General features: G+C 46.4%; 2 protein-coding genes across 2 annotated transcripts in view; one reads left to right on the forward strand and one right to left on the reverse strand.

Moving 5' to 3' along the window:
* The window catches only part of LOC137535252 (zinc finger protein 585A-like), a 201,856-nt gene that overhangs the window by 129,132 nt on the left and 56,632 nt on the right, over window positions 1–16,092 (forward strand). The window lies entirely within an intron of this gene.
* LOC137537092 (zinc finger protein 300-like) overlaps window positions 6,196–16,092 on the reverse strand; it is a 14,494-nt gene continuing 4,597 nt past the window's right edge. Inside the window, exons 3-8 of the mRNA XM_068259233.1 lie at window positions 11,756–11,875; window positions 11,341–11,472; window positions 11,135–11,258; window positions 10,663–10,760; window positions 10,407–10,545; window positions 6,196–7,934 (exon numbers count right to left, since the gene is read on the reverse strand). Of these exons, the coding sequence (XP_068115334.1) occupies window positions 6,742–7,934; window positions 10,407–10,545; window positions 10,663–10,760; window positions 11,135–11,258; window positions 11,341–11,472; window positions 11,756–11,875 (1,806 nt within the window). The 3' untranslated portion in view covers window positions 6,196–6,741. The remainder of the gene's footprint in view (window positions 7,935–10,406; window positions 10,546–10,662; window positions 10,761–11,134; window positions 11,259–11,340; window positions 11,473–11,755; window positions 11,876–16,092) is intronic.

Genomic DNA, 16,092 nt, shown 5'->3' on the forward strand with positions numbered 1-16,092 from the left:
CTATGCACGTCTGGGCCTTTCCATGGCTCAATTTTTGGTGGCAGAGAGTACAGATGGCATTGCTCATATCTGAGGCAGACACACAAAAATGTCCACACCGCTGAGCCCCCCTGGGGTGATGACACTATGGTGGCGTCAGCAGCTGACGTTGAAGGGCATGTTGGCTGGCTGTTCATAGGTGGACTATTTTTGCTGACGAGCTCCCCCTGCTTCTTTCAGCAACTAGTCTCATCCTACTTCTCTCTGACTCCCCCTCTGAACTGTCCCCCTGGTCATGATGTCTAGTAGGATCCCATATCCAGAATACAAGGTAAATTTTCTTGTGGGTCCACCAATCTGGTATATCTGATCATGTGTGCTAAATGCCCCAATGTTATGTACGTGGGAGAAACTGGACAAACTCTGCGCAAACGTATGAATGGACACAGGCACACTATTAATGATACCAAATCTGGACTCCCAGTTGCTACACACTTTCGGTCCAACGGACACAGCATGGATGATCTTCGTGTCACTGCCCTGAAGGGCGGCTTCAAAACGCCAAATGACCGATTAATAGCAGAAACAAAATTTATAAATTGTTTCAAAGCTGTGCAGAAGGGTCTGAATAAGGACAACAACTTTCTATATTGGTATGAGATGGATGATATATGAACTGTCTCAGCCACCCTAGCTGAACTTGTGAACTAAGAATTTACGATACCTCTGGGTCAATCCTAATACCAGGTCTGGGAGCAATAAAGTAAACAAGGATCCTTATCTTACCCCATTTAGATGGTCTGTTTGTATTAAGGCATCTTAATGATGTATTTATGCTTGAAAAAAATATCTGTTTTTCCTTTTGATGTTGCATGTATATAAGCTGTCTGTACCACCAGCTTGCAAACTAACAGGATATAAACCTGACGAAGGCTGCAAGGCCGAAAGCTTGTTTATTCTTATTCATTTGTAGTTAGCCAATAAATGGTATCATCCTGATTTAAAACTTCTTGCTTTTACTGATGGCTAACACGGTACAATACCCTACTGCTACTAATATCCATGTTAGTATCATCATCATCGTCATAATCATCTTCTGCAGCTTCGCTTTTATCAGACACCCCCAAAACTGCACCAACAGCAGGTACTTCATCATCATCATCATCATCATCATCCTCACACCTTACGTCTATAGTGATGCCTAACGCAGACATATGAGGTGTTGTAACTTGCTTAGCCCCTTCATCTTGTTCTAACAATAGTGTCTGTGAAGCAGTTAATTCCCCACCAAATAACTCCTGCAAAGTGTCAAAAGTAGCGGATGTGGTGCTTGTAGTAGCGCTGGTGGCTGCAGAAGATGAGGTGTTCTGTGTTAAATAGTCAACTGCGCCCTGAATCTTGGGAGTTGATGGCACGTGCCTTCTTCTGAGCACTGTACTTTAGTCCAGGGCCGCACAAATCACGTCAGCACGACCTCGAACAGACCTGCCGGGTGGCCTGCCTCTGGGTCTGCCCCTGCCTCTTGTTTTGTCCATATTGGGGGGGGGGGGGATAAAGTGAAAGGTATGTACTGACTTGACTAATACAATGTGCAGCTGTCACACAGGTGCAGTGAACAGGTATGCAGTGACTAGTATCAATACAATGTGCAGCTGTCACACACACACACACACACACACACACACACACACACACACACACAGGTACCATGAACAGGTATGCAGTGAATAGTATTACAAATGTGCAGCTGTCATACACACAGGTACTGTGAACAGGTGTGCAGTGACTGCTATATAATATAACACTGCGTGCGGTCACGCAGGTGCACTGAAAAGGTATGCAGTGACTAGCATTACAAATGAGCAGCTGTCACACACACAGGTACCGTGAACAGGTATGCAGTGACTGCTATATAATATAACAATGCATGCTGTCATACATGTGCACTGAACAGGTATGCAGTGATTAGTATTACAAATGAGCAGCTGTAACGCACGTGCAGTGAAAATGTAGTCACTGAATGTGCTGGAACTTGCAGTATAGGAATTATCAAGGACCAGCTGCGACTGACTGACAGGGCTGTATAAGTGTCAGTGGGCCACACACACAAAAAAAAAAAAAAAAAAAAAAAAAAAAAAAAACAGATCACAAGAACAACATTAGCTCTCAAAAGAGCTGTTGCGGGGTGCTCTTTAGCAATAAGTATCAGCAAGGAGCAAGCTAACAAGCCTAACTAAGCTTTCCCTATCTCTGCAGCAAACTGGTCACAGGTGACAACATCTTTAGTTTTGTCAGGTGCAGCGCTGCAGAATTTTTGGTTACTAAGGGTAAGTTTCTACTTGTGCGGCGCGATTTGCTCGCGGAAAACGCGTCAACGAATCCGCATACGGTTGCGGATTAGTTGACGTTTTCATGTGGATTTTCACGCAGAATCGTTCGCGATTTTAACAACGCGATTTTAACCATGTCAATGCCAGCAAGCATTGACATGGGTTTTTTAACGAAATCGCGCGCGGAAACGCCGGGAAAACCGCAAGACTCAAGTGCTTGCGGTTTTTCGATTTAGTTACATGACCGACGATTCGCGTGCGGCGTGCGAATTCTGACGGCTTTGCTGTGCAGATTTTTTCTGCAGAGCGAGCCGCACAGAATTCCTGACAAGTGGAAACGGCGCCATCCACTAGTATTGTTCGAGCGAATCTGCATGCAGGAAACGCATGCAGATTCGCTCTAGTGGAGACAAGCCCTAAGAGTTCCAAAGCCAGTAAAAAATATATTGGCTTGGGGGGCTGGGGCAGGATGAATTCCATATAGCTAATCAACCTAGGCTAAGCATCTCAGGGAGGGCGGGGCTATATACCAATATACAGCACTATATAGATCTAGGAAGTGTTTCTGATGCTGAAACCAGGAGAATTACAATAAAATGGGTATCCTGACTAATTTACTTCAATCTACTATATGTTACTACAGAGCCTCAGTAAAGCACACCTGAAATGAGAGAGATATGGAGGCTGACACATGTATTTCCTTTTAAACAATGGGTGTAACTAGAAATCACTGCCCCCCTGCAAAGCTTTGGAAGGGGCCCCCTCAATTTCTGCACAGGTAAACTGAGAGTTGTTTATTTAGTTAGTGCATTACATTACAGTACAAAGCACTTGGGGAGGGGTAGAGAGGTTGGGGGCTGTGCACTGTACATAAGACCTTGCTGCACACTGAATAGGGACTCTCTACAAATCTTTGCCTCTAAAGCCTGGCACACGCTATCAATTATAATTGGCTAGTCACTGACAAATTTTAAACCTCCATGTGGTATAAGGGTTCACCTACACAATCTGCTCATAGTATTCAATATCTATTGGCCCCTATACTATTCGGAGGTGGTAAAATTGGTCAGTGATTGGCCAATCATAATTGAAAGTGTGTACCAGACTTAATACTTTTAGCCATAGACCCCAACAAGCATGCAGATCAGGTGCTCTGACTGAAGTCTGACTGGATTAGCTGTATGCTTGTTTCAGGTGTGTGATTCAGACATTACCACAGCCACAGAGATCAGGCAACTGGTATTGTTTAAAAGGAAAAAATATGGCAGCCACCATGTACTTCTCACTTGAGGTGTACTTGAATGGCATTTTAGTTCTTAATCCTAATCAAATTCAGCAGAATTTCAGTATACCTTTTTTCATTAGGAATGCTGATTTATTTATAATTCCTTAACTTCTAATGTACACATCACCATAGTAAATATGCATCATAGGCCATAGGCATTTAGGGAGAGTCCACATGGGGGGGGGGGGGGGAGAGGGGATGGACAGAAGCATTTTTGGGTATTTTAGCATTGGTTGAAGTTACCAGTGTGTGTGTCTCATCTGACAAATTAATTCATTTTGTCCCTGGGCAGTGAGTCCCTCAGTAGCCAAAGTGGGGTGTAAAACATCAACATTCACTTATCTGTACTCCTCTTTGATATAATCTATGCCAAGACCTGTTGCACAGCTATCAGAAGGCAGTAAAACAATTCGCTGATAAAAAAAACAAGCCAGTGTAAGGCCTCTTTCACACCAAGACGTTGCGTTTTAGGGGATGCTAAGGTTGCATAACGTGCCCCTAATGCAACGCAGGGTGGTGTTGAAGTTGGACATCAGATTGAGCCGCGTTATGCAGCTCTTGGTGCGCTGTTTTCGTTCTATCTATACTGATAGAATAGCTGCGCCAGGATAGTGATGGGTAGTCCGGATCTTTTCAAGGATTCGGATGATTCGAATCGGATCACTGAAAAGATTCGGATCTTTGAACGGAATCATTTTACTAGGGAAGCAGACTGGGGGTGAAATGACTAGCAGGACACGACTTTCCCTGCACTGTACATTCTGTATGTTCTTGTTTGTTCCAGACAGACATCCACTGTGAACCGATTCGTTCATTGTGATGATCCGGATGATTCGACTCACAAAAAAGATCCGGATCAAATGAACGAATCAATCATGATCCGGACAACACTACGAGTCCAGGTTACGTCACCACAGTGCAGTGAATATTAGCCATGTGGCTAGTCACTGAGCATGTGCAAGCAGTCTAGCACAGCTAAAGCCAGTATAACGCACAGCATGCTGCACTTTCATTCAATGTGTAGCGTTACAATGTAACGCAACGTGGGCACTGTGAACAGCCCATTGATTTTTCATTACTGTGAGTTGGGCTGCGTTACTGGGTGCTGTAACGTGGGACTTCAACGTCCCACTGAGAAAGCATCCTAACTCATTCTTCACTGTATCGCTATGAATTAAAAACTGCAGAAAAGCTTCATTCCTAATATAACAATCTGTCTCCCATTTACCTATGTGAAACACTGTCTGCCAATCTCACAAGTAGTGAATTCATGAGCCGACATGAGACATGAATTCAGCTCTTTGCCTGGAAGGCTGCTCTCTAATTGAACATAATTGAACACCAAAAAGATGCAGCCACCCATTATAAAATGAACCTTAAAATTGTAACTAGTGGTCCTTTAAAGTGGATCTAAACTCAGAGGGCCTGATTCAGTAAACGGTGCTAACTCAGTTAACACGCCTAAAGACTTTGGGCGTGATAACTAGGGTGCTAACCGGGTTAGCACCGTTTACTAAATTCACATTGCGCACAAAAGTCCAGCGCGCAAAACTTTGCACGCGCACGGCGCGGTGTGCGTGAAACGGCGCATCGCGATGCGAGGAAAACAGTGCACCTGATGCGCCTATAAGTTCGCATTGTGTGCGACCTTAACATCGCACCATGCCCTGTTTTCGTCGCACCGCGATGCGCCATTTCGCAAGTGCGATGTGAATTTATCACGCCTAAACTAACTTTAGGTGTGATATAGGGCTTTTCACAGGCGTGCTAACACTAGCACAGTTTACTGAATCAAGCCCAGAATGTCCTCTCTGCTCTAAAAGATAAGCAACAGCATAATAATCTTTAAAGACAAACATTTCTTTTTTACAGCTGGTAAAAATCCTGCAATAAATCTGCAGTGTGTTTGCTTCCTGCTTTCATGGAAGCAGACATAGGGTTAAGATCCTGTGTTTACAAATTAGCTGCTCTGCTGAGGCAGCCATCTGACATGGAGCTGAGAGATCAAACTACTTGTGTGATTAGGCACAGATGAGGGGGGGAATTAGACAGGATAAACTCTCTAAATACATACAGGGTGCATTTCTCTATTGGAAATGTACCCACACAGGCCAGAGCCTCCTCAACCACTGGGACACACTCTGTCTGCTATTACATCTCCACAGCACTAAGCTTACCAGCTAGACCCCGGCACACAGACGAAGAAGGAATACAAATACCCCAAAGAAGTTATAAAGGGAACCTGAAATAAGTGGTATATAGAGAATGCCATATTTATTTCCTTTTAAGCAGTACCAGTTGCCTGGCAGTCCTGTTGATCTTCCATGCATCAGTAGTGTCTAAATCACACACCCGAGACAAGCATGTAGCTAATGCAGTCAGGATTCAGTGAGAAACATTTGATCTCAATGCTTGTTCAGGGTCTATGTCTAAAAGTATTAAAGGCAAAGGATCAGCAGGACAGTCTTTCAACCTGCATTGTTTAAAAGGAAATGAATATGTCATTCTCCATATCGCTCCCAATTCAGATTACCTTTAAATGGTGCACTTCAGTTTGGATAAGAAAAAAAATAAATCCATTTATTTCATCTCCACATACTGCAAGAGGTAACAAAAGAAAAATAACTTCTTTCCGCCTGCTTACTTTGTTTTTATGTGCATATAAAATACAGTCATTAGACTGCCTCTCTAACATAAAATAGTAGATACTGTATTAGCATCCAAGACTACAGCCAGTCAGTGGATCAGTCCAGGTGCTGCAATGGGTTAGAAACTCTCCTGTTTCTGCTGCTAATTCTTCCTGCAGTAAAGAATGAGTTCCTGGGTGGTCTGTACTCCACAGTGATGTTACTATGGTTATCTGAAAAGTCATAGTTGTCTTGAAATTTAAATATAACAATTCATTAAATAAAACTACAAGAAAACAGGACCTACAGTTCGAACAATAATTCTGTGACAACAATGGAATTTACATATAAACATCTGTGGCTGCATGGCGTTCAACCAAAAAAAAACCCAAATATTGAAAATTCCATATCAAGGAAGTGAGAAAAGAAATGAGAATTAGTGTGTAGCAGTGATCTTCATACATAGCAAGTGTGTCCGTATTTAATAACATCACATATCTATTTTACAATCCAAGCACCATCAGCAAGAAAACGGAGGCATGGTCATGTGACTTTTCTGGTGTCTACGAAGGTCTGACATAAGAATATAGCTTTTCCCACACTCTGCACACGAAAAGGGGCGGTCACTTGCGTGCCTTCTCTGGTGTATGAGAAGAACTCCTTTACGGGCAAAGCATTTCCCACACTGTGTGCATGAAAACGGCCGTTCCCCAGTGTGACTTCTCTGGTGGATCTGGAGGTTTTCCTTCTGTTTAAAACACTTCCCACACTCTGAACATGAAAAAGGCTGCTCACTAGGGTGACTTCTCTGGTGCCTCTGGAGCTCTTCTCGCTGCTCAAAACTTTCCCCACACTCTGAACATGGAAATGGACTCTCACCAATGTGAATTCTCTGGTGCTTAACAAGATGTCCCTTCTGAGAAAAAGATTTCCCACACTCTGCACAGGAAAAAGGATTTTCGCCTGTGTGGGTTCTCTGGTGAGAACGAAGGTATCCTTTTGTTGTGAAAGTTTTCCCACACTCTGAACAAGGAAAAGGACGTTCACCTCTGTGAACTCTCTGGTGTGCAATAAGGTCTCCATTCTGTGTGTAGCTTTTCCCACACTCTGCACATGAAAACGGACGCTCGCCTCTGTGAATTCTCTCGTGTCTAACAAGATTGCCTCTGTCGCTGAAGCCTTTACCACACTCTGCACAGGAAAAGGGACGCTCGCCGGTGTGCGTTCTTTGGTGAATGAGAAGGCCTCCTTTGTGTCGGAAACCTTTTCTGCACACTGAACACGAAAAAGGCCGCTCACCGGTATGAGTTTTTTGGTGGCTAAGAAGTCCTGTTTTGTGAATAAAGGTTTTCCCACACGCTGAACATGAAAATGGCCGCTCTCCAGTGTGAGTTCTCTGGTGATTCAGCAGGCCTGCTTTACGGGTAAAACCTTTCCCACACACTGAACATGAGAACCGACGCCCAGGGCTGTGAATACTTCCTTCATTAGCACTGTGATGTCCTGAATTCAAACTTGGAGTGATGATATTTGGGTTTTTATGAGATTCCACAGGATTAGAGGGATCTGGTGATCTCTCCTCAAGTCTGTGATGTGTAGTCTCTGTAATGGGGTTTCCTTCTGGAGAACATTGATTGACACCATTATCTTCTGCAGCATCATCTAAAGGGGAGATAAGTTGTTCTTCAGAAGGGTTCCCAAAATACTGCCCATCTGTTGGGGAAACATATTAAGATCAGTTTTCTATTCTTACAGTTAGGATTCAAGTTCACTATGCTATGTTATACTGAGGAATGGAGATGGACCTTTCATATGGTGTACAGTATCTCCTCCTCATTTGTTGGTACTATGATGTTATACTGAGGAATGGAGATGGGCCTTTCATATGGTGTACAGTATCTCCTCCTCATTTGTTGGTACTATGATGTTATACTTGAGGAACGGAGATGTGCCTTTCATATGGTGTACAGCAGAGGGTGCCCAATAGGTCGATCGTGATCTACCGGTAGATCGCGACCGCCTGATCGGTAGATCGCGGCCTCTTGGCCGCGTCCCATTGAATTTAGCAGCCAGCAGCTGTATAACGCAGTTTCTGCTGCTGGCCGCTGGAGGAGAGAGCCTGGCCAATCAGGGGAGGGGAGGAGAGAGCCTGGCCAATCAGGGGAGGGGAGGAGAGGGCCTGGCCAATCAGGGGAGGGGAGGAGAGAGCCTGGCCAATCGGGAGGAGAGGCGCGCAGCCAATCGGGAGGAGAGGCGGAAAACTTCCGAGTTCCGACTCCACTCACGCTGCCCACCGGAGCCAGGCCTGAATACCTGGACACCACCGCGGGAAGACACCGGCCCTATACCCAGGTAACCTATACTGAAGGATCCCATACCCGGCTTACCTATACTGAAGGGACCTATACCCAGCTAACCTATACTGAAGGGACCTATACCCGGCTAACCTATACAGAAGGGACCTATACCCGGCTAACCTATACAGAAGGGACCTATACCCGGCTAACCTATACAGAAGGGACCTATACCCGGCTAACCTATACAGAAGGGACCTATACCCGGCTAACCTATACTGAAGGGACCTATACCTAACTACATTTCTGGGGGAGGTGCATTTGAAACATCGATAGATCTCCTGGCCTCGGCGAATTTTAAAGTAGCTCGCGAGCCGAAAAAGTGTGGGCACCCCTGGTGTACAGTATCTCCTCCTCATTTGTTGGTGCTATGATGTTATACTGGGGAATGGAGATAAACCTTTCATATGGTGTACAGTATCTCCTCCTCATTTGTTGGTACTATGATGCTATACTGAGGAATGGAGATGGACCTTCCATATGGTGTACAGTATCTCCTCATTTGTTGGTACTATGATGTTATACTGAGGAATGGAGATGGGCCTTTCATATGGTGTACAGTATCTCCTCCTCATGTGTTGGTACTATGATGTTATACTGAGGAATGGAGCTGGGCCATTCATATGGTGTACAGTATCTCCTCCTCATTTGTTGGTGCTATGATGTTATACTGAGGAATGGAGATGGACCTTTCATATGGTGTACAGTATCTCCCCCTCATTTGTTGGTACTATGATGTTATACTGAGGAATGGAGATGGGCCTTTCATATGGTGTACAGTATCTCCTCCTCATTTGTTGGTACTATGATGTTATACTGAGGAATGGAGCTGGGCCTTTCATATGGTGTACAGAATCTCCTCCTCATTTGTTGGTACTATGATATTATACTGAGGAATGGAGATGGGCCTTTCATATGGTGTACAGTATCTCCTCCTCATTTGTTGGTACTATGATGTTATACTGAGGAATGGAGATGGGCCTTTCATATGGTGTACAGTATCTCCTCCTCATTTGTTGGTACTATGATGTTATACCGAGGAATGGAGCTGGGCCTTTCATATGGTCTACAGTATCTCCTCCTCATTTGTTGGTACTATGATGTTATACTGAGGAATGGAGATGGGCCTTTCATATAGTGTACAGTATCTCCTCCTCCTTTGTTGGTACTATGATGTTATACTGAGGAATGGAGATGGACCTTTCATATGGTGTACAGTATCTCCCCCTCATTTGTTGGTACTATGATGTTATACTGAGGAATGGAGGCAGACTTTTCATATGGTGTACAGTATCTCCCCCTCATTTGTTAGTACTATGATGTTATATTGAGGAATGGAGATGAACCTTTCATATGGTGTACAGTATCTCATTTGTTGGTGCTGTGATGTTATACTGAGGCATGGAGATGGGCCTTTCATACGGTGTACAGTATCTCCTCCTCATTTGTTGGTACTATATTATACTAAGGAATGGAGATGGACCTTTCATATGGTGTACAGTATCTCCTCCTCATTTGTAAGTATGTGGAGCAAAGAAGTGGCACATGAATTTTGGCACACTAAAAATGTCCCATCACCACTGCCACACCTACTTTTTAATCACTGAGCTACAGCTTCACCTCACCCAACTTACATACATTTTTGGGGAGAAATTGCTATGAACATAGTGTAAGCATATCCACCCCAGTTGCAGGACATATTAGTTGGTGGTGGTGGTGGAGGTATGCCTATGATCAGCAATGTGGCTTTTAAAGTCGAACAACAACTTCACACCAAGCCTTGCTTCAGAAATAATACCTTTTGAGAGTTTCAAAAAATAATTCAAATGACCTGTACTGATATGCAGAGAAAATTCCTCCTGTTTAATTGTCTCGGTCTTTTCATCCTCCTCCAGAGACTGCAGATTGCCTTTCACATACGACTCCTCTTCTTCCTTAATTTTAACTTTTAAAATAATCTGTTCTTCAGCCTACAACAGAAAGCTATGAATTAACATCTTTAGAATAAAAGCAATAATAATTTGGTGGAATACGATCTCATAGAGACTAGAGCCACAGTTTAATAGCCGACCCTCAGCTCCACCTACCTGATAATGGTGGAGGGTGGTGTGATCTTCCTGTTTACAATCCTGGGAATAAAGAGGACCTGTACATCTCTCTGGTGGGTTTTGGTTACTGGTTCCATCTGTAGGAAACACACACACACACTGACTGCATACATAGGGCTTGATTCACTAAGACAAATAGCATGCCTTTTTAGAGTTAACACACCTTACCAAAGTTAACATGCCTTATCAGAGTAGCATAGCGAACTTCTGCCTGCTAATCAGCAATGACGAGAGCACCACTCGTCCTGCCCTGAGCCCCTGCGGATTTGTACCGGTCGCTACGCTACTCTGATAAGGCGCGTTAACTTTGATAAGGCGTGCTAACTTTGATAAGGCATGCTATTTGTCTTAGTGAATCAAGCATTGTCTATGTGATTATCAGATGATGGGGGATCTAGGTGGAACCTCCCTACTACTCCCTCCTCTACAAGAAATGATATTCTCCTCTTACCCGGTGATGTGAGGGGCAGCTGATTCTCCATCATGGTGTCCTTGTAGAGGTCCTTGTGTCCTTCTATATACTGCCACTCCTCCATAGAGAAACAGATGGTGACGTCCTCACACCTTATAGGAACCTGACACACACAAAGATACAGTCACCATCTAGACACATACCTTGTTCTTACTGGATGTCCCATAATTCCCAGCACCGCTTACCTCTCCTGTCAGCAGCTCAGTGATCTTGTTGGTGAACTCTAAAATCTTCTTTTTATGTGCCTCAAGAATCAGGGAGTAAGCTGGACGGACTGTGATGGTCACCTGGTCACCAGACTTCATGGGAAGAAAACTCTGTGTTTAAACATCAATAGAAAGAGGCACAATATAATAGTGATGTCATGTCACCTCCCAGAATCCTCCTCACCTCTCCAGTCAGGTGTGTGTTTTATTAATAGAGATAAGAGTTATGTCATGTGACCTTCCATAATCCTTCACACCTTTCCCATCATGTGTTTTTTATTAACAGATCAGAGTGATGTCACGTGACCTCCCAGAATCCTCATCTCTCCATTCATGTGTGTTTTATTAATAGCAATAAGAGTGATGTCATGTGGCCTCCCAAAATCCTCCTCACCTCTCCAGTCAGCAGGTGAATAATCTCCAGGATGAGGTCTAATATCCTCTCAGTCATGTGACTTTGGTTCTCATGCATGGTCAGTAAGGTGGCCATGTGATCTGTACAGGAAGTTGGTATCTGTAGAGGGATAATACGCTCATGATTATCTGTGTTGTAGGACTGTGTGAAGGTGAAGATCTGGAGACATATAGAGGGTAGGCGTGGGTAGGTGAGGGTTAGGCAAGGTGAAATGGGGGAGAGAGGGGGGGGGGGGGGGGGTTATGAGAGGTGACAAAGGGGTAAAAGATAAATACAAGCTTAAAACAATTTTGAAAGGTTTCTTCATGATATATTAAGTATCCAGTTAACAGTCAGGTTTTGAAGGCGATGTAATAGAAGCATGAAAAATGGCAGATGAAAAACCTGTGAGCTGGTGACAGGTTTTGGGTCCTCATTGATGCTTGTAGGGATAAAGGGCTGGCCATTCCCACACAAGAGATACCATAACACAAACTAAGAAAATAAAAAAGCGCTCTCAGCTATTGTGTAAATATGGTGTAGGGCTCTATCCAGGACAGGTCTCACCTCTTTAACCTGCTGAGCGGTCTGGACGAGCTCAGCTCGTCCAACACCGCCAGAGGCTGCCGCTCAGGCCCTGCTGGGCCGATTTTCGTAAAATAAAAAGCAGCACACGCAGCCGGCACTTTGCCAGCCGCGTGTGCTGCCTGATCGCCGCCGCTCTGCGGCGATCCGCCGCGAGCAGCGGCGAAAGAGGGTCCCCCCAGCCGCCTGAGCCCAGCGTAGCCGGAACAAAAAGTTCCGGCCAGCGCTAAGGGCTGGATCGGAGGCGGCTGACGTCAGGACGTCGGCTGACGTCGATGACGTCACTCCGCTCGTCGCTATGGCGACGATCTAAGCAAAACAAGGAAGGCCGCTCATTGCGGCCTTCCTTGTTTATTCTGGGCGCCGGAGGCGATCGGAAGAACGCCTCCGGAGCGCCCTCTAGTGGGCTTTCATGCAGCCAACTTTCAGTTGGCTGCATGAAATAGTTTTTTTTTTATTTAAAAAAAACCCTCCCGCAGCCACCCTGGCGATTTAATCAGAACGCCAGGGTGGTTAAAGGACAACTGAAGTGAGAGGAATATGGAGGCTGCCTGTAAAGATCCCTGGAGAAGCAGCTGCGGGCAAGTCTGGATACCTCCGCAGCTGCTTCGGTTTCGCTGTCAGGCATGTCTACCGTCCTTCCGGCGTCTAGCACGCCGAGGAGGGGACTGTCAGTGGCTCACAGAGTAGCTTTGTCGAGCGCCCGCGCACAGACGAGATCTTTATTCGGGAAGGAGGCGCGTCAGCTGACCGGCCGGTTGGCTGACGTCAGCGGAGACTTTCGGCGTCTCCGATTGGCTGATGAGCGGAGATATGGCCGAAGGGTCTCCTCCGCTTCTTAACCACCTGAGCGGTCTGGACGAGCTCAGCTCGTCCAACACCGCCGGAGGTCGCCGCTCAGGCCCTGCTGGGCCGATTTTTATCAAATAAAGTGCAGCACACGCAGCCGGCACTTTGCCAGCCGCGTGTGCTGCCTGATCGCCGCCGCTCTGCGGCGATTCGCCGCGAGCAGCGGCGAAAGAGGGCCCCCCTAGCCACCTGAGCCCTGCGCAGCCGGAACAAAAAGTTCCGGCCAGCGCTAAGGGCTGGATCGGAGGCGGCTGACGTCAGGACGTCGGCTGACGTCGATGACGTCACTCCGCTCGTCGCTATGGCGACGATATAAGCAAAACAAGGAAGGCCGCTCATTGCGGCCTTCCTTGTTTATTATGGGCGCCGGAGGCGATCGGAAGATCGCCTCCGGAGCGCCCTCTAGTGGGCTTTCATGCAGCCAACTTTCAGTTGGCTGCATGAAATAGTTTTTTTTTTATTTAAAAAAAACCCTCCCGCAGCCACCCTGGCGATTTAATCAGAACGCCAGGGTGGTTAAGCAGCGTGGTTTCACTTGCAAGGTGTCTGCTGTTGCGAATGCTACGTGTTAGCACTCAGACCCTTAGATAGATCCAGCTTTGATCCGTGAGGAAACCGGGAATTTCACACAGACTAGGATTATTATTGTTATTTGATATATATTGCTTGATACCTGTGTATGACTCTGGCTCTCTCTTCTGACTTCCCTTTCGCTTAACGCCTTTGTACTACAGCCATCTGATCCTGTTGCTACTCTGCTTGAATTACCTTGATCCTCTTGCCTGCCGATTCTGTACTGTATCTTCCTGTCTGTTGCCAAACCGATCTGTCTGACCACTCTACTCACCAGTGAGCCCTTGTCACTGGTGAGGTTATTACTATTAGTGCCCACCAGCTCCTCTGGTGAGGACTTCTGTTTTGGCAGCACAGCCACAGACCAGTCAGAGTCCCAGTGCTGACCCTGTCCTCTAACAAAAGTCCCAACACAGACAGAAGTGGTCCATGGAGCAAGGGAAGAAGAAGATGATGACCAGATCCGAGGAATATATGAGCATCTATGGGGCATGCTGAGAAATTAAGTCCATTACTTATAGGACATAAAAGATATACTGCTAATGTCTCCCTGTGAGGGAACTCAGTACATATTCTCAGAGGCAGGGTTGGGCCGAGGCTTGGGAGATGCCAGCCCTGAGGGTGCACCTGTTCCCCCTCACCTGGCTATATGCAGAGCGCACTTGTAGCTGCTACACACGGTGCTGTCAGGATCCCTCTTTAGCCTGTCTCAGTGTTGCCTGTCTATGACTCCCTCTAACAGTGCCACTAGAGGGAGTCATAGAGAGGAGATGCTGCAACAGGGCTAAAGAGGGATCCCAGCGACACCATATGGGGGGGGGGGGGGGGATCCAAATACTGCAGGTTCCATCGGACTAGCTATACTGGGGAGGGGGCTTACCTAATATTGGAGGCCATATCTGGCTATCTATACTGGGCTATCTATGCTGGCTTATATTGGAGGCATATGTGGCTAACTATACTGGGGAGGGGGTATTCTAATACTGGGGACATATCTGGCTATCTATACTGAGGAAGGGGGCTTCCTAATTCTGGAGAGCATATCTGGCTTTCTATACTGAGGAAGGGGGCTTCCTAATAGTGGAGGGCATATCTGGCTTTCTATACTGAGGAAGGGGGCTTCCTAATACTGGGGGCACATCTGGCTATCTATACTGGGGAAGGGGGCTTCCTAATACTGGAGGGCATATCTGGCTATCTATACTGAGGAAGGGGGCTTCCTAATACTGGAGGGCATATCTGGCTATCTATACTGAGGAAGGGGGCTTCCTAATACTGGAGGGCATATCTGGCTTTCTATACTGAGGAAGGGGGCTTCCTAATATTGGAGGGCACATCTGGCTATCTATACTGGGGAAAGAGGCTACCCAATACTGGGGGCATAGCTGGCCATCTATACTGGGGAAGGGGGCTGCCTAATACTGGGGGCACATCTAGCTATCTATACCGGGGATGGGGGCTGCCTAATACTGGGGGCACATCTAGTTATCTATACCGGGGAAGGGGACTGCCTAATAGTGGGGGCACATCTAGCTATCTACACTGGGGAAGGGGCTACCTAATACTGGGGGTACATCTGGCTATCTATGCTGGGGAGAGGGCTGCCTAATACTGGGGACATATCTAGCTATCTATTCTGGGGAAGGGGGCTGCCTGATGCTGGGGGCACATCTAGCTATCTATACTGGGGAAGGGGGCTGCCTAATGCTGGGGGCACATCTGGCTATCTGTACTGGGGAGGGGGCTGCCTAATACTGGGGGAACATCTGGCTATCTATACCGGGGAGGGGGGCAGCGTAATACTGGGGGCACATCTGGCTATCTACACTGGGGGATGCAGGGTGCCTAATATACTGGGGGCACATCTGGCTATCTGTACCTCGGAGGGGGCTACCTAATACTATGGGCATATCTGGCGACCTATACTTGGGAGGGGGCTACCTAATATGGGGGGCACATCTGGCTATCAATACTGGGGAGGGGGCTGCCTAGGAATAAAATCTGGCACAGCACCATCTTCTATTGATCAAAGTGTCGGACTATGTCTTATCTACTACTGCTGTGCCCACTCTCTCCCCGCCACATTATCAGCGATCTTAGGGGTGCCGCTGCCGGATCGGGCCTGACGCAGCATCCGCCTATGTGGATAAAAATGCTGGAAAAGTATCTGAAACCTGGAAGTTCGAGAGGACGTTGTCCACACAAGTTAGTGGAATTTCCCTACGAGGTGTCCTGCTGGGTCCCCTAAACTAGACTAGCGCAGCACACCTGGATATTTATACAGGGTGGGCACATTTGGGGGTAGGGAGGCACTTTGGAAAAACTGCCTC

The sequence above is a fragment of the Hyperolius riggenbachi genome, chromosome 10, assembly GCF_040937935.1.
Source record: "Hyperolius riggenbachi isolate aHypRig1 chromosome 10, aHypRig1.pri, whole genome shotgun sequence".
NCBI classification, from domain to species: Eukaryota; Metazoa; Chordata; class Amphibia; order Anura; family Hyperoliidae; genus Hyperolius; species Hyperolius riggenbachi.